Raw genomic sequence first — 19,874 nt, 5'->3', positions numbered from 1 at the left:
TCCTCCCCCAGGACCTATCTAGAAATGACTGGGGAAACAAACAAACAAACAAAAAAATCTTATAATCCCTGTTGGCTTTTACTTGCTAATGTAGAGATGTCTTGTTTTATTTATTTGTTTATTTTGAGTTTTTCAAGACACAGTTTCTCTGCGTAGCCCATGCTGTCCTAGAACTTGCTCTATAGACCAGGCTGGCAACCATTGCACAGTATAAAATAATTTTTAAAAATTTTGAGGAGAGCCAGGAGTGGTGGCGCACACCTTTAATCCCAGAACTCCTGGAGGCAGAGGCAGGCAGATCTCTGTGAGTTTGAGGCCAGCCAGGCCTACAAAGTTGAGTCCAGGACAGCCAGGGCTCTGTTACACAGAGAAACCCTGTCTCGAAAAACCAACAAAAAAGAATCGAAAATATAGAAAAGCCAGGAAGTAAAATGACAATGTGGGAGGATCCCTAGTGGTTTTTTAGGAATGTATAACTATTCTCTTCAGTGGGTATGGGTTTACATGGCATTAGCTGGTGTTTACCTTAGTTGTGACTCACAGATAGAAAGCACTAGTTCAGAGTACGCAGGGTGGGTACTGAGTTTCTGAGGGGAAAAAAAAACTTTCTTTGTAGCTATGTTTTATGGGTTTTTGTTTTTGTTTTTTTTTCAAGACAGGGTTTCTCTGTGTAGCCTCGACTGTCCTGGACTCACTTTGTAGACCAGGGTGGCCTCAAACTCACAGTGATCCGCCTGCCTCTGCCTCCCAAACCCTGGGATTAAAGGCGTGCGCCACCACTCTCTGGCATACCAAGACGTTTTAATGGAACCTCCCTGCTTGAAACTGAGTTGTAAGGCTCGGTGTGGTGGTCCTGACTTGTCATCCAGAACCTCAGGGCATGGAGGAGAAGGTTCTAATTTTTAGGCCATCCTGGGGTACACACTGGGAAGGACTTGTCATAGTAGGAGGCCAGGCTGACCTCAAACTCACAGCGATCCACCTGCCTTTGCCTCCCCAGTGCTGGGATTAAAGGCGTGCGCCACCATGCCCGGCTCAGATTCCCTTTTCTTACCCCTGAGGTCATCAGAAATGTGGTGCACAGACATGCATGTAGGCAAAATGCTCATAAAATAAAACAAATATTTATATAAGAAAATATACTGTTAGTGGGGCACTCTGAAGATGAGGGTAAAAGGATCGAGCATTCAAGGCTATGGTTCTAGAAGGAGCTTAAGGCCAGGCTGGGTGCTGGAGACTCTCTCTCAAAAAGAAAATAAAAGTTAAAAAAAAAAAAACACTTAAAATACGGAATAGTTTAGAACATCCAAGATGGCCTCTGGGGCCGCCTCCACCTGTAGGAATAAGTCTGTATTTGTGGAAGAGGCTACCTGGCTTCTTACCGTTGACAAAGACTAGACCGGAAGAGTTTCTCCCAGGGGGTTGTTACTTCTGAAAGTTTTACCTATTCTTTTTTTTTTTTTTTTTTTTTTTTTTGACCACTGGTTTGCTTGCTTTTGGCAACAGGGCCCCATGGTAGCGCATGTTGGTCTTGGAACTCCTGGTCCCTCCTGCTGCCACCTCCTGGAATGCTAGATTACAGGTGTACATCACCACACTTAGCTCAGAGGTATCTTAGGTAACTGAAGTGGAAAGCAGCCAAATCCTGAATAAAGGGAGCACAGCCACTGTCCTTTAGGACACAGGTCACAGGAGGCTGGAATGACCCCTCTTTGTACAGATGAGCACTCAGGCTGGGGCCAGAACGCAGGCAGACAGAGCTGGAATAAGATGTCAGTGCGGGAGCGTGGTGGCGCACACCTTTAATCCCAGCACTCGGGAGGCAGAAGCAGGCGGATTCCTGTGAGTTCGAGGCCAGCCTCGTCTACAGAGTGAGTCCAGGACAGCCAAGATAGCAGAGAGAAACCCTGTCTCGAAAAACTAGAAAAAAAAAAAAGATGTCAGCGCGTGAGGATCCTGATACCTGTGGCCTTTGAAGAGGTCAAAGTGACCCAGAAAATGTAATCTGGCCAGTGGCCAAGTGACAGACCTCACTGGGCTAAGCGGACACTTCTGAGAATATAGATTCCAGAAAATTTGCCTCAAGGATGTCCAGGTGCCGGTGCTTACTGGTTTATCTACAGCAACTGGAGGGCATGAGAGGCAGAGGCGGAGAAGAGGGGACACATGGAACGGTGTGACTGGCCAGCTGGAAGTCCTTCTTACTCAGCATTACCAGGTGACAAATTGAGCACCAGACCATCCTGGCTGGCCTGGCTGTCTGGAGGGGAGAGTGATGGAGCCATCGGTGGGAGGGGTACAGGCGACGGCAGGGAGGACCAGCCTGTGTCAGTCTCAGAGAAAAGACGTTGCCTCATTGGGTCACCGTGTGCCTACCAGTGTGGCCTGAGCTCAGAGGACAAGGGACAAACTACAGGACCTTGTGGATTTCATAACTCTTATTTATTTATTTATTTATTTATTCTTTTCTGGAATGGCCCAGGTTGGCTTTAAGCTCACCACTCAGCCTCAGATAACCTTGAACTTTGGATCTTCCTCATAGGTGTTAGGGTTGCGGTCCAGCATCACAGAGTCCAGTCCAGTTTTATGAGTTCCAGGGGTGAAACCAGGGCTTTGTGCATGTCAGGCAAACATGCTGTCTACTGAGCTTCATTCCCAGTCAACACACACACACACACACACACACACCCTCACAACTCCTCACCTCACACCCTCCACATCTCCCACACCCCTATACCTTCCCCATCCCCTCCCTCCTGCACCCCCCATGCCTCCCCAACCCCCACACTCCTCTACCCCTACACCCCCTCTCCCCACCCCCTGCAGAACCACAGACTTAAACTCCTGTTTCAGCTTGCACTGTAGGCTTACACCACACCCGAACTGATTGGTTAACTTTTCATTCTCAAATCTTCTGTAGGGTTTTATGTCTATGGGGAAACAGTTAAAGTTTCCAATTAGTCTTTTGTCCCAGGGAGATGGCTCAGCAGGGGTAAAGGCGTTTGCTGACTGACAGCCTGAATTCAATCCTTGGGACCTAGGTGGTGGACTCCTCACGGTTATATCCTCTGACCTCCCCTAAGGTACCCACAGCCTCACACACAATAAACAAATCGGTATATGGAATAAAAACTTAAAACAACCCTGGGCTTTCATTCTTCTGCTTGCTTGTCTGTTAAGAAGTGCCCTTAGCCGGGCGGTGGTGGCACACGCCTTTAATCCCAGCGCTTGGGAGGCAGAGGCAGGCGGGTCGCTGTGAGTTCGAGGCCAGCCTGGTCTACAAAGCGAGTCCAGGACAGCCAAGGCTACACAGAGAAACCCTGTCTCGAAAAACAAACAAACAAACAAAAACAAAAACAACAAAAGAGTGCCTTTAATTTTTTTTGCCACCAGGAATTGTTAGTGTTGATTTGAGAACCCATAGGGAAGAGTCTTTTTAAAAATGGTTTTATTTGTGTGTGTCTGGCCTCCATGGACACCAGGCATGCACGCGGTGCACAGCCATGCTACACATTGCTACAGTCTGTGGACCGCACATACAAAACATGAGGCTGTAGGGAACATTCCAGATTTCAAATCACAGCCCTCTCCAAGGCAGCTCCAGATGAGTGCAGATTCCCCCATCCCTCCCGCCAGCTGAAGAACCTCCAGTGTCACTGGAGGCTGTAGCATGCCAGATCAGCGGGGCCGGTGTCCTGGTGTACTGATTTAGAGCCAAAGGTCCTGGGGTCCAGAGTGTTTAACTTACCAGTGTGTGAACTCAAGGAAGTTCCTTATCTTCCTGTGCCCATTTCCTTCTGATGATAAATGACAAATATCCTTCCTCAAAGGGCCGGATAACGTGTGTGTGTGTGTGAGTGCATCACGCAGGGTAAAGGGCTCCCCAACACATGGCAGCAGTCCTATGCCCCTCTCCCAGGAACACTGGAACCCCTTAGGTGGGGCCCTTATGAAGCTTAACCTTACAACCAGGCTTCACTTTTTATTATCTTGATTTATTTTTAAAAATATTTATTTAGTTATTTATAAAGAATTTAAAAATCATTTATTTATTATGATACAGTATTCTTCCAGGGTGTACGCTTGCACAACAGCAGATGGCACAGTACCAGATCTCACTATAGATGGTTGTGAGCCACTATGTGGTTGCTGGGAATTGAACTCAGGGCCTTTGGGGGAGTGGCCAGCGCTCTTAACCTCTGAGCCATTTCTCCAGCTCCACTTTTTATCATCTTTAAACTTGCTATTTGCTATTTAGAGATTTTTGAGAGTTGCCTCAGCCCTTGAGAGCACTGTTGTTTTTCTGTTTGTTTTTTCAAGACAAGGTTTCTCTTGTAGGCCTGGCTGTCTTTGTAGACCAGGCTGTCCTTGAACTGACAGCGATCTGCCTGCCTCTGCCTCCCGAGTGCTGGGATTAAAAGCATGCCACCACCACACCCGGCAGCACTGTTGTTCTTTTTTAGAGCTGAGGACACTGAACCCAGGGCCTTGCACTTGCTAAGCAAGTGCTCTACCGCAGAGCTAAATCCCAAACCCCGGCACTGATGTTCTTACACAGGGCTGAGGTTTGCTTCTCAGCACTGACATGGTAGCTCATAACCAGCAATAACTCCAGTTCCAGGAAGCCAACACCATCTGACCTCATATGGTACATATACATGCAGGCAGGCAAAACACTCTTACACACTAAATAAGCCTTAAATATTCTTATTTGTTTATTTTGTCAAGACAGGGTTTCTCTGTGGCTGTCCTGGACTCGCTTTGTAGGCCAGGCTGGCCTCAAACTCACAGAGATCCGCCTGCCTCTGCCTCTCAAGTGCTGTGGTTAAAGGTGTGCATCACCATGACCAGCTAAAGATTTTTTTTTTTTGCTTTGTTTGCTTGCTTATTTGGTTTTGGTTTTTCTTCTTTTAATTAAAAAAATTTTTTTTTCAAGACAGGGTTTCTCTGTATAACCTTGGCTGTCCTGGAACTCACTCTGTAGACCAGGCTGGCCTCAAACTCACATTGATCTGCCTGCCTTGGCCTCCTGAGTGCTGGGATTACAGGTGTGTGCCACCTTGTCCGCCTGGCTCTTAAAGATGTTTTAAATTCTTTCTTTTTGATTTATTATATTCCCTTCCACTGTGGCTTGCAGGGACTGAATTTAAGTTACTAAGCTTTCACAGCAAGAACTTGCTTTTGTGTCTTTCTTTTTATATTAAGAGAAGAGAAGGAAGAAAGGGCTGGGGAAATGGCTCAGCTGTTAAGAGGCTGGAAGGCTTGAGGACCTTGAGTTCAGTTCCCAGCGCTTACAAGTACCTTTAACTCCAACTTCAAGGGATCTGGCACCCTCTTCTGGACTCTGTGAGTACCTGCATTCACACAAGTACAGGCCAGTATGTAGATGCGCATATATGTATGTAATTTAAAAAATAATAAAGATGGCTGGGTGGTGGTGGTGCATGCCTTTAATCCTAGCACTTGGGAGGTGGAGCTAGGTGGATTGTAATGAGTTCGAGGCCAGCCTGGCCTACAAAGTGAGTCCAGGACAGCCAAGGCTACACAGGGAAACCCTGTCTCAAAAAACCAAAAACCAGGCCTGGAGAGTTGGCTCAGTGGTTAAGAGCACTGTCTGCTCTTCCAAAAGTCCCGGGTTCAATTCCCAGCACCCACATGGCAGCTCACAACTGTCTGTAACTCCAAGATCTGACACCCTCACACCAATGCATATAAATTTAAAAATTAAAATTAAAGAAATCCTGTCTGGAAAGTAAAAAACAAAACAGAACAAACAAACAAAAAGAGTATTAGGCCGGGCGTGGTGGCACACGCCTTTAATCCCAGCACTTGGGAGACAGAGTCAGGTGGATCAATGTGAGTTCGAGACAGGCCTGGTCTACAAAGCAAGTCCAGGACAGCCAAGGCTACACAGAGAAACCCTGTCTTCAAAAAACAAAAACCAAAACAAACAAACAAAAAAGCCTATTAGTTGCACACCTTGCTGGCACACTGTGGATCCTTCAGTGAAAGCAGAGGTTCTCCAGAAGATCCTCCAGAATTTTATACTGTATCCCGCTCTTTTTTAGAGCTTCTTACTTAGAGGAGGATGAGGCACAGAGGCAAAGGGAGGACAGGAGGCAAGACAGCAGGGAGTCACACAGGAAGGGCCAGAAAGCCATCACTCTGCATAGGAGCCTTTATCTGCCAAGCCATCTGGCCAGCCCTTTAGTTTCCATTTTTAGGAAAGTGCTAGTGTCAGCTGGGTGCGGAGGAATGTGCCTGTAATCCTAGTATTGGGAAGCTGAGGCAGGGGAATTAGGAGTTCAAGCCAGGTAGGCTACAAAATGAGACCCTGTCACAAAAAGAAAAGACATGACCCAACAATTGTTAGGTGATAGACTAGAAAAAATGGAATGCCAATTTTATTGTATTATTTTTCTTTCTTCTTTTTCTTTCTTTCTTTCTTTCTTTTTTTTTTTTTTTCGAGACAGGGTCTCTCTGTGTAACCTTGGCTGTCCTGGACTCACTTTGTAGACCAGGCTGGCCTCGAACTCACAGCGACCCACCTGCCTCTGCCTCCCGAGTGCTGGGATTATAGGCGTGCGCCACCATGCCCGGCTCTTTCTTCTTTTTTTTTTTTAAGACTTATTTTATGCGTATGTGTCTTTTGTCTGAATGCATGTATAAGTGCACCACATTTGTGCCTGGTGCCTGAGGTCAGAGGGCATCATCGCCTCTGGGCTTGGAGTTACCGATGGTTGTGAACCGTTGAGTGGGTGCTGGGAACTGAACCCTGGAGAAACAGCGCTCTTAGCCACTGAGCCATCTCTCCAGCTCCCTGAACATCAAACTCAAATGCTTTTGTTACTTTTCCAGAGTGGGTCCTTCCTTGTTTAGGGGGGGTATGTGGGGAGGCTATGTAGGGGAGGAGAGCTGGAGGCTGTTAGTAGAACATGTATTGTCTTCCTTCTTTTTTTTTTTTTTTCTTTTTGATACATTCTCTCTGTGTTAGCATTGGTTGTCCTGGAGTCACTTTGTAGACCAGGCTGGCCTCGAACTCACAGCGACCCACCTGCCTCTGCCTCCTGGAGTGCTGGGATTAAAGACGTGCGCCACCACACCCGGCTTGCCTTCCGGGTTTTAACTGACTCTCTACAGAGGGCTGCCACTTTTGTAGGGAGATCTGGAATGGTTTTTGGCTGGTGGAGACCCTGCATGAGACCCACTGGCCTAACGCATCCGGCGACACCTTGGCTAGTGGCTATGCTCCATCTTACCACCATTTCTGCTTGGCACCTCCTGACCTACCCTCCATCCATTCTTCAAACTGTCCCTATGTTTTAGATTCATGTACACAAGTCTATTTTGGGATGTGTGCTTCCTGCTCCCAGTGCTCTGTCTCACCCACGTTTCCAGGGGCCCTGGAGTGACGTCACCTCACATGGAGTAGTCTGAGAACAGCACCTTTTAAATGGCTAACTTTCTCTTGTCGTTTGGTTAAAGACATCCCTGCTCCTGGCTGGCTTGGGCATCCTGCTTGCTCTCCAGCTTTTTCACAGCAACCTCCCCCCCCCCCCCCACGTTCAGTCAGGACACTTATAGCAGTGCCTTGCAGTATCTCTGACCACAAGGGCTTTTCACTACCGGCACCACCTGCTGCCCCCCCCTGCCCCCCCCCCCCCAATTCCCAGAGGCCTCTTTCCACCTGGCCTCTGCACTGCCCTCTGCTTGACACAGTTTGGGGTTTGCTGCCGGCCAAGAACTGGGAGGGGCCTGCCCCTGTCTGGGGTGTTGGGTAATCTGGAAATAGCCTTGGGGGAGGGGCCTGGCTGAGGCTGGCATTGAATAGCTGGTCCATGTTCCTAACACCTGGCTCACACCAATCAGTGAAAAGAGGCAGCTTTGCAGTCACTCCTCCCTGCTAGGGAATTTACTCCCTTCTTCTTCTTCTTTTTTTTTTTTTTTAATTGTTTTTGTTTTTCTTGTTTTGTTTTTTGAGACAGGGTTCTCTGTGTTAGCCTTGGCTGTCCTGGACTCACTTTGTAGACCAGGCAGGCCTCGAACTCACATTGATCTGCCTGACTCTGTCTCCCAAGTGCTGGGATTAAAGGCGTGCGCCCCTATGCCTGGTTTACCCACTTCTTTAGGCTGGTGGACATATTGCTATTCAAAGCTAGCATTCTCCCCACCCCCACCCTCCTATTGGTTTTTTTGAGACAGGGTTTCTCTGTGTAGCCCTGGCTAACCTAGAACTCAGTTTTTTTTGTAAACCAGGATGGCTTTGAACTCAGAGACTCGCCTACCTCTGCCTTCTGAGTGCTGGAATTAAACCCATGTCACCACACCCAGTACAAGCCTGGGGGTGTGTGTGTCCATACTTGCCTTAACTGGATCCTGCAAAGGAGGGCTTAGTGATTGCTTGTGGCCTGGAGGGGGCGCAATTTACATCCAGTCGCCTCACTCACAACATTGGGTGGCTCAGCACCCTCCACTCAGCACCAGCCACTCTTTTGCTTTTTTGTTTTTTTCAAGACAGGGTTTCTCTGTGTAGCCTTGGCTATCCTGGACTCACTTTGTAGACCAGGCTGGCCTCGAACTCACGGTGATCTTCCTGCCTTTGTTTCCTGAATGCTGGGATTACAGGCATGCGCCACCACACCTGGCTAGCACCAGCCACTTATATAGATGCCCCAAAGGACCAAAGTTTGGCCATCAGGAATAAGGTCATCAAATGGGGAGGAGGGATGCAGCAGAGCATCCAACAGTGTAGAAGTGGGAGATGAGCACAGCAGGCACCGGGTGTACTCTCGCTTTCACAGACACCACCTTCCTCCCTGAAGGAACAAGTATCAGGTTAATCATGACCATGCTGTCTGCCAGAGTCAGCCTCCTGCAGGTTAGCAAATGACAGTGTCGGACTGGTCGTTTTGACTGTAGTGGGAAAGGCTTGCAGACTCTTCATTGCTAACCCAGCCTGGAACTTGGCTCTGCCTGCCTGTTTCCTGCTTTAGTTCAGCGCAGGTTTCATCTTAGCATGGGGGCTGGCCTGTATATGCTCCATCTGTGGACTATCAGCCGGGGGCAAGGGCTCGACCATGGACTCAGCCTCCCAGTCCAGTGAGAAGTGAAGTATTTGCCTAAAGCATCCTGAGGGCAGGCACGCTGCTAGCTACCTTGCACTGAGTGATGGGTACGTGGCAGTTGAACCTGAAGTCAGTTAATGGTGATATTACCGAGGATTGAACATGCTTTCTTTACATAAGCATTCGAGGTCCCCATATCTTTGCAAGCCTTGGGCTTATCTTGTGGCTCCGAAAGCTCCCAGAAATGAACAGATTCAATACTGGCCTGGAGCCGGGCATGGTGGCACATGCCTTTAATCCCAGCACTCAGGAGGCAGAGGCAGGCAGATCGCTGTTGAGTTCGAGGCCAGCCTGGTCTACAAAGTGAGTCCAGGACAGCCAAGGCTACACAGAGAAACCCTGTTTCGAAAAACCAAAACCAAAACCCCAAACCCAAAAACAAACGGCCTGGAAGCTACGAAAGGAAACACAGTGCCAATGGTTAGACACAGACACCAGTGCTAGGAGTGTAGCTCCATGGGACAGTGCTTGCCTAACTTACACAGGCGCTGTTATTTGTTCCCTGGCGCCACACAAAAGTGGTCTGTGTATGTGTGTGTGTACGTGCCAGCAATGGTGGCACATAATACAGTCCTAGCACTACAGAGGCCGAGGCAGAGGCAGGAGGAGCATGGCAAGTCCAAGGTTAGCCTGGGCTACCTAATGTGACATAATCTCAGAAAGAGGAAAGATAGTGGCTAGAAATACTTGCTCTTGCAGAGGACCTGGGTTTAGTTCCCAGCCCCCGCACAGTGGCTGGTAACCATCCGGAGTGCAATTCCATGGGAACCAATGCCTTCTTTTGATCTCTGTGGGCAACCAGGCTTACACACATACACACATGTGGAGATAAAATAAATACAGCTGAAAAAATGAAGCCGGGCTTGGTGGTGCACATCTGTAATCCTAGCACTCAGGGAGGCAGAGGCAGGCGGATCTCTGTGAGTTTGAGGCCAGCCTGGTCTACAATATGAGTAGGACAGCCAAGGCTACACAGAGAAACCCTGTCTCAACGCCCCCACCGCCAAGAAATGGGCTTGTTTGCCTATTACTTAAAAAGAAACAAAACAGGCTGGGTGGTGGCGGCAGCACACGCCTTTAATCCAAGCACTCCGGACGCAGAAGCAGGCAGATCGATGTGAATTTGAGGCCAGCCTGGTCTACAAAGCCAGTCCAAGACAATCAAAAGCTGCTCAGAGAAACCTTGTCTCAAAAACAAAACAAAAAACCCCAAAACAAAACCCCACTACTTAAAAACAAACAACCCACTCCCCACCCCACCCCCAAAAAAACCCTAGACAATCACAGATGCTGGTCATTGACAGTAGAGCTTGTTTCAATTCTGCCATGTAGTGGAGTATCTTGGTAATATACTTTGTTGTTTCCTCATTCATAAAATGAGATCGGTAATGATACCCAGTCCTTCATAGGTTTGTAATTAGGATTACACAAGGCAATGTACTTGATGCATGGTGTTCAGCAGTCATTACAGTTTTATTTTTCTCAGACAGGGTTTCTCTGTGTAGCCTTGCTGTCCTGGACTCGCTTTGTAGACCTGGCTGTCCTCGAACTCAGCGACCTGCCTGCCTCCCAGAGTGCTAGGATTACAGGTGTGAGCCACCACGGTGCCAGTTTGACATTACAGTTCCTACCTGTGGGGTATATAAGCATTCAGTGGGTCCCTTGCCAGTCTTCCACAATCTAGGGAGAACCTGCCTTGTGGGCCCGAAGGATTTTTCTGAGACAGGATTTCTCTGTGTAGCTCTGGTTGTCCTGGAGCTCACTCTGTAGACTAGGCTGCCTCGAACTCAGAGATCTACCTGCCTCTGCCTCCTGATTTTCCCACCACTGGCCTTTTTTTTCTTTTTCTTTTTTGAGACAGGGTTTCTCTGTGTAGTCTTGGCTGTTCTGGCCTCACAGAGATTCACCTGCCTTTGCCTCCCAAGTGCCGGGATTAAAGGCGTGTGCTCCCCACCCCAACCCCCGTCCCTGGCTAAAAAAAAAAAAAAAAAAAAAAAAGGGTGGTGGGATGGCTTGGCAGGCAAAGTTGCTTGCCCCTGAGGCCAATGACCTAAGTTCTACTCCCTGGGTCCCACTTGGTGGGAAAGAGACTAGCCTCCCAGCCCCCCAGCTGTTCTGCCTTCTTTCACTCTTACCCTAACGCTCACAACACTCATAACCACACACCAATGGATGAAATGTAGTAACAGCCTTGCATAAGTGAAGACCAGTCGAGGACAGAATTAGGGATGTCAGCTACGGAGCCACTTTGCACCCTGCTGGGTCTAAGTGTCAGGCAGAGTCTCCTGCTGTTCCTCAGGCTCCAGTCTGGGCTCTCTTGCTCTCCAGCACTGCCAGAAGCCGAAATGCATTTAGGCTGACTTCCCTGGTTAGAGCCTAGAGGAAGGTAGTGTGGTGGCCCCCGGCGTGCTGTCGCAGCTAACATCACACTCCAGTGTGAGCAATGGAATGTTCGCCTGATACAGTCGGGGAGGAACTGGGGCCAGAGGAGGTTGGACAGAGAAAAAGATGCTATCATTTCTTCTGGAAAGGAATGCTGGCAGGGGAAAGAGCCATCTGTGTCCTCCACAATTAGGCCAAAGGCAGAGCTAGAGGCAAAGATAAACATCTAAGAGATGAAAGTGCAGGAGGAGGGCTGGAGAGATGGCTCAGCGGTTAAGAGCGTTGACTGCTCTAACAAAGGACCTGGGTTCAGTTCCCAGCACCAACATGGCAGCTCACAACTGTCTGTAACTCCAAGATCTGACACCCTCACACAGACACACATGCAGGCAAAACACCAATGCACATACAACTAAAAAAAAAATGCAGGAGGAATCCTCGAGTGAAGAAACAGGCGGCTCAGTCGGTCCCCAGCTCTGACCCTGAGTTCAAAGAGACCAGTGCCTTGACTTACATCCCGTGCTTTTATTAAAGATAAATACTCTGGGAGAAGAAGTATTTCCCACCCCCCAAGCCAACAGACAGTGCGCAGATGTGCGGATGCGAGTGATTTGTGAGGTCCCTGATCTGTGCTCTGAGGGGCACAGTCAGCTAGGCAGGGCCTGGGCCAACCAGTAAGGCAAATGAGGGTCCCTGCCCTCAGGGGACTCACTGCTCCTGGGTGCCCCAGGAGATGTAGTCCGGCCGTGTGGCCGCATGGTACTCGTCGATCAGCTGCTGCACAATCTCCCTGGATGTGTCCATCTCGTCAAAGTTGTCCTTGAAGATGTCCTCCTTGCGGAACTGCTCCATGAAGGCCTCCCGTTTCCGCAGCTTGTCAAACTGGCGACAGGTCCGTTCGAAGAGCTTGGGGCATGGAGACAGGACGGGGGTGGGGGTGGGGGTGGGGGCGGGGGTGTCACAAAGAAATTCGAGAAACAGTACAGCTCAGAGAGACCGGGAACCCTAGGCCCGGTTATTCTCCACAGTCGGATGCCAGGAGCAGGGGTGGCAGGACTGCAGATGGGCAAAGCAGGTGCAGCTTACACAGCTGGAGAGGAGGAGCGCTTCAGGATGGCACCCAGCGTAGGACACAGAACTAGGGACAGACTCTGGGATGCTGATGGTGGCAGGGAGTGGGACAGAGTGGCCCAAGAGCAGGAGCTAGGGGGTGTGGCTCAGAGGTGGGAGAGCTGCCTATCATTCCTGGAGCCCTGGGTTTGACTCCCGGAAACACAAAGACAAACAGAAGACTGCTCACCGAGGAGATACTGGTGTGGTTGGCCATCATGAGCCCGCTGACCCGGTGGGCTGAGGGCAGGTAGGGAGACTTCCTCGACAGGGCCACCTGGATGCTGGCTGGGCCCCAGGGGATGAAGTTGGCCAACTTCCTTTCCCGGATCCTCTGCAGGCTCTTGTGGACCTGGGGTGGGCAGAGAAGGGGGGGGGTGGTTGCTTCTCCTCCACCCTGCGGGCCTGGGGATAGGGTGATGGGGTCTCCCTTACCTGGGTGGGGTCCACCTCTCCCTGGATGATGTTGAGGATGGCGATGTAGCAGTGGTTGGTCTGCCGGTCCCGACCTGTGGACACCATCACATTCTTGGGCTGGAGCAGTCGCCTCATGACATCTAGGACCGTTGTCTTCCTCACACTGGCCACCTGAAGGAAGCGGGGTTCACAGGGACCAGGTTAGCAGTCAGGGAGCAACCCAGAGATGCACAGGCAGAGGATCCTGGCTCTCAGCTCAGCAAACTCCTGCCCTTGCGCATGAGCAGAAGCAGATCCTAATCAGCACTGCCCCTGCAGGAGCCAAGGGCACTAGGAAGTGGAGACAGGGCAGCAAGCTGGTGGCACAGTGTCAGTCCCCAAGTACAGCTTCTGGGAGGATGGGGTGGGAAGGGCTGCAGAGGGGGCCCTGGAACAGCAGGGAGAAGAGAGAGGCCACAGTGCTGGTTCACTGCGGGAGAGCTTACGGACTGGTCCGTGGTGAGGGGGGTGTAGCCGGTCATAAGGAAGTGGAGCCGAGGGGTGGGGATGAGCGAGGCGATGAGGCCGATGAGGTCATTGTTCATGTATCCGGGGTAGCGCAGGGTGGTGGTGCTGGCGGACATGATGGTGGACACCTGGGAACAGGAGAGCCCATAGATGACGGGGCTCGATGCAGGTGGGACACCCCTCTTCTGACAACCCTCTGGTAGATGGTCGGACTCACCAGCTGGTTGATCTGGGAGAAGGATGGGTTCTGGATGTGCAGGCGGTCCGTGGCGATGAGGTTCAGGGCCGTGTTGTCCAGAACCACCTAGACGGAATAGCAGAGGGCTGAGGATTTATGGAGACAAGAACATGAGGAGCTCAGCCTGAGTCTAGCGTTGAACCTCATGGCCTGAAACACTCATTTAAAAAGGACCGTCTCAGCCGGGCAGTGGTGGCGCACGCCTTTAATCCCAGCACTTGGGAGGCAGAGGCAGGCGGATCGCTATGAGTTCGAAGCCAGCCTGGTCTACAAAGTGAGTCTAGGACAGCCAAGGCTACACAGAGAGACCCTGTCTCAAAAAACCAAAAAACAACAACAACAACAAAAAAACTAATAGAGGGGCTGGAGAGATGGCTCAGTGGTTAAGAGTACTGTCTGCTGTTCCAGAGGTCCTGAGTTCAATTCCCAGCAACCACATGGTGGCTTACAACCATCTATCATGAGATCTGGTTCCCTCTTCAGGTGTGCAGGTGTACATGCAGGCAGAACACTGTATATGTAATAAATAAATCTTAAAAAAAAAAAAAAAGGACCCTCTCAAGCTCGGAGCACAAGAGGGTCCGAGGGGATGAGAGCAGGAACCAGGAGAACCCTGGGCTCACCACACAGTCCGCATTCTGGGTCAGCCTCTTCAGCGTGAGAAGGGAGTTGTAGGGCTGGACCACCACGTCACTCATCTCGTCCTGGTTGGGAAACACGGAGTAGGTCTGTACTAGTTTCTTGGGGTACCTGGTGGGGTTGGGAGGAGAGGGCAATAGGTTAAAGATCTGGTGAACCCCAACTTCCCCAATGTGTCTAGGAGCATCTGTCTGTCTGTGGACAGGAAAACTAGGGTCGGGCCAAAAACAGTAGAAAAGGGAGGACTTCATTTCTGAAAGGATAAAAGCCCGAAAGAACAAGGGAAGAAAAGAGACGCTGTACGATCCTGGGTCCCAAACCCGGACACATTCCTGGACGTTCAAGGCAGGGCCTACATTCTGGGCTCCGAACTCTAGGAGCATTATTGGTTTTCTCCATTGTGCCTTCACTTTTCCTCACAGTAGGAGGGAATGGAAAGGGGTCCAGCGAACAGGGAGACATATCTGCTGCGCCCCTAGTGCCTTAGGAAACAAAGGTAAGGGACCTGTCTTCAACTAGTTCCCCAGACACAGGCTCACCTGTCATTCAGTCGTTCCAAGAGGTAGGAGCCCAAGCCAGAGCCTGTCCCCCCAGCGATGGAGTGACACAGCACAAAGCCCTGTGTAGGAAAAGGGGCTATTATACGTGTCCAGGTGTCTAAGGACAGGATTTAATTTTGTTTGTTTGTTTGTTTTGTTTTCTAAGATAGGGTTTCTCTGTGTAGCCTTGGCTATCCTAGACTCACTTTGTAGACCTGGCTGGCCTTGAACTCACAGAGAGCTGCCTGCCTTTGCCTCCCTCCCTGCATGCTGGGATTAAAGGTGTGTGCCATTGTGCTCCCTTGACAGGATTTCCTTTTGACTTTTTCTTTTTTTTTTCGAGACAGGGTTTCTCTGTGTAGCTTTGGCTGTCCTCGAATTTACAGTGATCAGCCTACCTTTGCCTCCTGAGTGGTGTGGTGGCTCATGCCTTTAATCCCAGCACTCAAGGAGGCAGAGGCAAGCTAATCTTTGTGAGTTCAAGGTCAGCCTGGTCTACAAAGTGAGTCCAGGATAGCCAAGGCTACACAGAGAAAACCTGTCTCAAAGGAAAAAAAAAAAAAAAAGAAAAAAGAAAAAAGATTTATCTATGTATAGTGTTCTGCCTGCATTTACACCTGCAGGCCAGAAGAGGGCACCAGATCTCATTATAGATGGTTGTGAGCCACCATGGGGTTGCTGGGAATTGGACTCAGGATCTTTGGAAGAACAGCCAGTGCTCTTAACCTCTGAGCCATCTCTCCAGCCCGAAATTTTCTTTCTTTCTTTCTTTCTTTCTTTTCTTTTTTTTTTTTTTTTTGGTTTTTCGAGACAGGGTTTCTCTGTATAGCCTTGGCTGACCTAGACTCGCTTTTGTAGTCCAGGCTGGCCTCGAACTCACAGCAATCCGCCTGCCTCTGCCTCCCGAGTGCTGGGATTAGAGGCGTGCGCCACCACGCCCGGCTCTTCCAGCCTGAGAATTTTTAAAAAACATATTTATGTGCCTGCCCGCATGTACATATGTATGTGCACAAATGTGTGTGCCTGGTTCTGTGGAGGTCAGAAGAGGGCATCAGTTCCTCAAGAACTGAAACTACTGATGACTGTCAACCACCACGTGGGTGCTAGGAACCGAACCCAGGTCCCTCTGCAAGAGCAGCAAGTGCCCTTACCCACTGAGCCATTCCTCTAGGCCCAATTTCAAACTAGACACATCCCACAATGTCTTGGGCTCTTGTTTCCCAGTGTCCCCTTACTGCCTAGGAGAGACTCCGCCCTGCCTTCAGGGAGGCCCAGTGGCCTCTGACCACCGCAAAGGATAAGCAAGTGGCTCTTGTACCTAACAGGCAGCTTAAAAAAAAATAGTTTAATTATTGTGTGTGTGTGTGTGTGTGTGTGTGTGCGCGCTCGCGCATGTAGGGGTTGTGTGTGTGTGTGTGTGCGCCACTATATACACATAGGGGTTAGAGGACTACTTTTTGTAGTTCTATCCTATTATGGGTTTTGGGGATCAAATTCAGGTTGTCAAACTTGGACACGGCATTGTTACCCTCTCAATGGCCCCTAACAGGTGATTTCTGAAGGGCGTTGGCCAAGCCCCCACATGTCCAACCCTGGTAGACATCCCCGGGACACTCACCTCCAGACTGTCACTGCCATCCGCTTCCCGATCTATGATATCAAAAATGTCCTCGTGGATTTTTTCTCCCTGGACAAACAGACAGACAGACAGACAGAAAGGTGAGGTGGAACAGAGCCCGGAACAAGAACTGACCTCAGGGTAGCCACCCTTGACTCTCATACACAGCACAGCTGCCTTGCTGTGCACCGAGAGCCCCTACAACAGTGGGAATAAGCAAGCGATTCACACCTCAACCCAGATTTTCTGTTCATATGCAGTTCTGAATTACTGGAGCTCAGGACCTTGCTTGTGCTAGAAAGGGCTCTATAATCCACGCCCCCCCCCAAGACAGGGTTTCTCTGTGTAGCCTTGGCTGTCCTGGACTTCCTTTGTAGACCAAGCTGGCTTTCAACTCACAGGGATCTACCAGCCTCTGCCTCCCAAGTGCTAGGATTAAAGGTGTGCATCGCCACGCCCAGCTTTTTTTTTTTTCCAGTCAGGGTTTCAAGTAGCCTAGGCTGGCATCAAATTCTCCATCGAGTTGATAGCCTTGACATCCTGATCCTCCTGACCCCACCTCCAACATGCACCACTCTGCCCAGCTTTTTTGTTGTTGTTGTTGATTTTTGAGACAGGGCTTGTCTGTGTTATCTTGGCTGTCCTGCACTTTCTTTGCAGACCAGGCTGGCCTCAAACTCACAGTGATCCACCTGCCTCTACCTCCTGAGTGCTGGGATTACAGGTGTGTGCCACTGTGCTTGGCCCTCTCTGCCCAGTTGTTATGCAATGCTAAAGACTGAAGCCAGGGTGTTGGAGAGATGGCTCTGAGGTTAAGAGCAGTGTCTGTTCTTCCAAAGATCCTGAGTTCAATTCCCAACAACCACATGGTGGCTCACAACTATCTATAATGTGATCTGGTGCCCTCTTATGGCATTCAGGCACACGTGTGGGCAGAATATGGTATACATAATAATTCTTAAAAAAAAAAAAAAAAAAGACCTAAGCCAGGGCTTTATTCTCCCAACTGAACTATATGTCCAGTCCTCATCTATTATTGTAGCTCATTTCAACCTAGTTTTGTGACTTCAGGAAGATTTAACTATCTCAGTTTTTCCTCAGTTATAGAATGAAGGTAAAAGATAGGCCCACAGTCCATTATTTAATATTCACAGAGCCAGATATTTTGAGAAATAAAAATATTTCAGGTTTTGAAAGGTAATTTTGTGTATACATATAAGATGTTTATTAGCTGGGTGGTGGCGCACACCTTTAATCCCAGCGCTTGGGAGACAGAAGCAGGCAAATCTCTGTGAGTTCGAGGCCAGCCTAGTCTACAGAGTAAGTTTCAGGACAGCCAAGGTTACACAGAGAAACCCTGTCTTGGGGGAAAAAAAAAAGTAAATAGCTAAATTTCCTATTTAACAAAAAGACCATGTTCTGGGCGGTGTTGGCCCACGCCTTTAATCCCAGAACTTGGGAGGCAGAGGCTGGGGATGTATGTCTATATAGCTCAGTGGTGTAAGTTTGTCCAGTATTTATGTTCAAGGCATTGGTTTGTTCCTAGAACCTCCAAATAAATAGAAATACAATCATGGAGGTGTCTGAAGTGCATTATCAAACATGCCAATATATATATATGTACACATATGTACATACACACACATATGTGTATATATACATACATATATATATTATTTTTTTTTTCTGAGACAGGGTTTCTCTGTATAGCCTTGGCTGTCCTGGACTCGCTTTGTAGACCAGGCTGGCCTCGAACCCACAGATCCACCTACCTCTGCCTCCCGAGTGCTGGGATTAAAGGTGTGAGCCACTACTGCCCAGCATGCCAACATTTCTGCTGTGAAAGGTATGAGTAGAGACATCAACAAAGCCTTTCTCCACTGAGCGTTGGTTTTGCTAAGCAGAGTTTGAAACCTCTTTGGTTTCGGAGTTTTTTGAGGCTGAGCAAGTAGATAAAAGACGGTAGACCTATAGCACCTACTCCTAGGGTTATTCGGAGATTTACTAAGCTAACATATAAAGTGCTTAAATGGCTCGCAACACGGGTACTAGCCAGCATGGGTGCCAAGTGTTCGAGTTAGCTCCTATAGCCACGTCTACCTTGCTCCAGCACTCACAGTATACGTCTCTGACCCAGTTTCACCTGTAGAAAGTCACAGGGCCTGTGCCCACCCAAGGAGTCGAGAGCCCTGCAGGGGAACAGCAAGTGACCTGCGAGAACCCACTGGCCCAGTTGTTGCCAGCTCCTCCTCCGTGCTCAGACAGGTAGATGTTCTCCGGGTTGTAGAGCTTGGCATAGGAGGAGTTGAGGATGGAATGGATCACCCGGGGCTCCAGGTCCAGCAGCACAGCCCGGGGGATGTAATGCTCATCATCTGCCTGCTCCAAGGGAAGCCGAGAAGGGTCAAAGCCTGTGAATCCTCCCAACTCAGCCTCCTGCAGGCCCTCCCTCCTCAACACAGCCACTCTGTTCCCATCTGCCCAGTGAGTTTCCCAGCCGCGGGTCCCTTCAGGTCCCCAGGATCCTGGTCAGTCAAGTCACTTAGGGGTGGGGGCACCTGGTAGAAAAAGACGTCCTTGCGGTCAGTGCCCTCGGTGGCGAACTCCTCCACGATGCCCTCGGGGCTGATGCCATGCTCAGCGCAAAGCTGTTTCCAGAACTCGAACCCAACTTAGAGAGCGAGGAGGGCAGGGGAAAAAAAAAAGGATATGTGGGTGTGGGTAGGTTCCAAGTAGCCAGTGGGGGGACTCAACGCTTGTGTCTTAGGGTTAGATATTTAGCCTTAGGACTCCCTAGTGTCTTAGGCCAGCGACTGGACAGGGGAGGGTCCTTTGGCTTTGGGCAGCCGGGCACAGGGTGGGGGATCGCCTTTCGGAGAGCAACTACGGTTCTGGGAAGGACACACGGAATCTAGGGTCTCATTGCGAGGGCCCCATTGGGTCTAAGGAACCTGGCTGGTGGAGGTTCTGGAAGTTCGCTCACTCTGATTGCCGCACTGGCCCAACTGTAGGGTGATGATTTCTCTCGGCATCGCTCCTCAAACATCGGCGTTGCAGCCTCTCCCGCCAGCAACGCCGCCGACCGCTAGCGCGCTCGCCGCAAGACGCAGGCGCCAAACTATCCGCTCCACCCCCTGAACTTTCTCCGCTCCAATGAGAGCTAAGCTCCGGATATGGAATTTCGTCATTCATTGGGCTTCAGCAGTGCAGATTGCGCGTGCGCAACTCTGAATCGCGCTCAGATCCCGGAACGTATTTTGACCCAGCGTTCTCTTCCCTTGGGTGAATGCGCAACGAAA

The 19,874-nt window shown here is 49.8% G+C and overlaps 1 protein-coding gene across 1 annotated transcript; it reads right to left on the bottom strand.

The window, feature by feature from the left end:
• Window positions 1-12,012: 12,012 nt before the first annotated feature.
• Window positions 12,013-19,808, bottom strand: TUBG1 (tubulin gamma 1). Its single transcript, XM_084748843.1, has 11 exons — window positions 19,559-19,808; window positions 19,134-19,246; window positions 18,787-18,954; window positions 16,576-16,644; window positions 14,958-15,037; window positions 14,403-14,529; window positions 13,759-13,845; window positions 13,520-13,669; window positions 13,053-13,205; window positions 12,808-12,969; window positions 12,013-12,413 (listed from the first exon to the last, which is right to left on the bottom strand). Exons 1-11 carry the CDS (start codon window positions 19,605-19,607, stop codon window positions 12,216-12,218), a joined length of 1,356 nt encoding a protein of 451 aa, XP_084604969.1. The 5' UTR covers window positions 19,608-19,808; the 3' UTR covers window positions 12,013-12,215.
• Window positions 19,809-19,874: the final 66 nt, after the last annotated feature.

Source organism: Acomys minous, assembly GCF_964271855.1.
Source record: "Acomys minous genome assembly, chromosome: 12".
Lineage (NCBI taxonomy): Eukaryota > Metazoa > Chordata > Mammalia > Rodentia > Muridae > Acomys > Acomys minous.
The sequence above is the reverse complement of the archived record's forward strand: the minus strand, read 5'-3'. Positions and strand labels throughout refer to the sequence as shown.

Coding starts and splice junctions, on each gene's coding strand:
- TUBG1 (XM_084748843.1), bottom strand. CDS start 19,607: ATGCCGAGAGAAATCATCACCCTACAGTTGGGCCAGTGCGGCAATCAG. Junction 19,247..19,558: donor GGGCCAGTGCGGCAATCAGA/GTGAGCGAACTT, acceptor TCGCTCTCTAAG/TTGGGTTCGAGTTCTGGAAA. Junction 16,645..18,786: donor GGGCCAGTGGGTTCTCGCAG/GTCACTTGCTGT, acceptor CTGTTTGTCCAG/GGAGAAAAAATCCACGAGGA.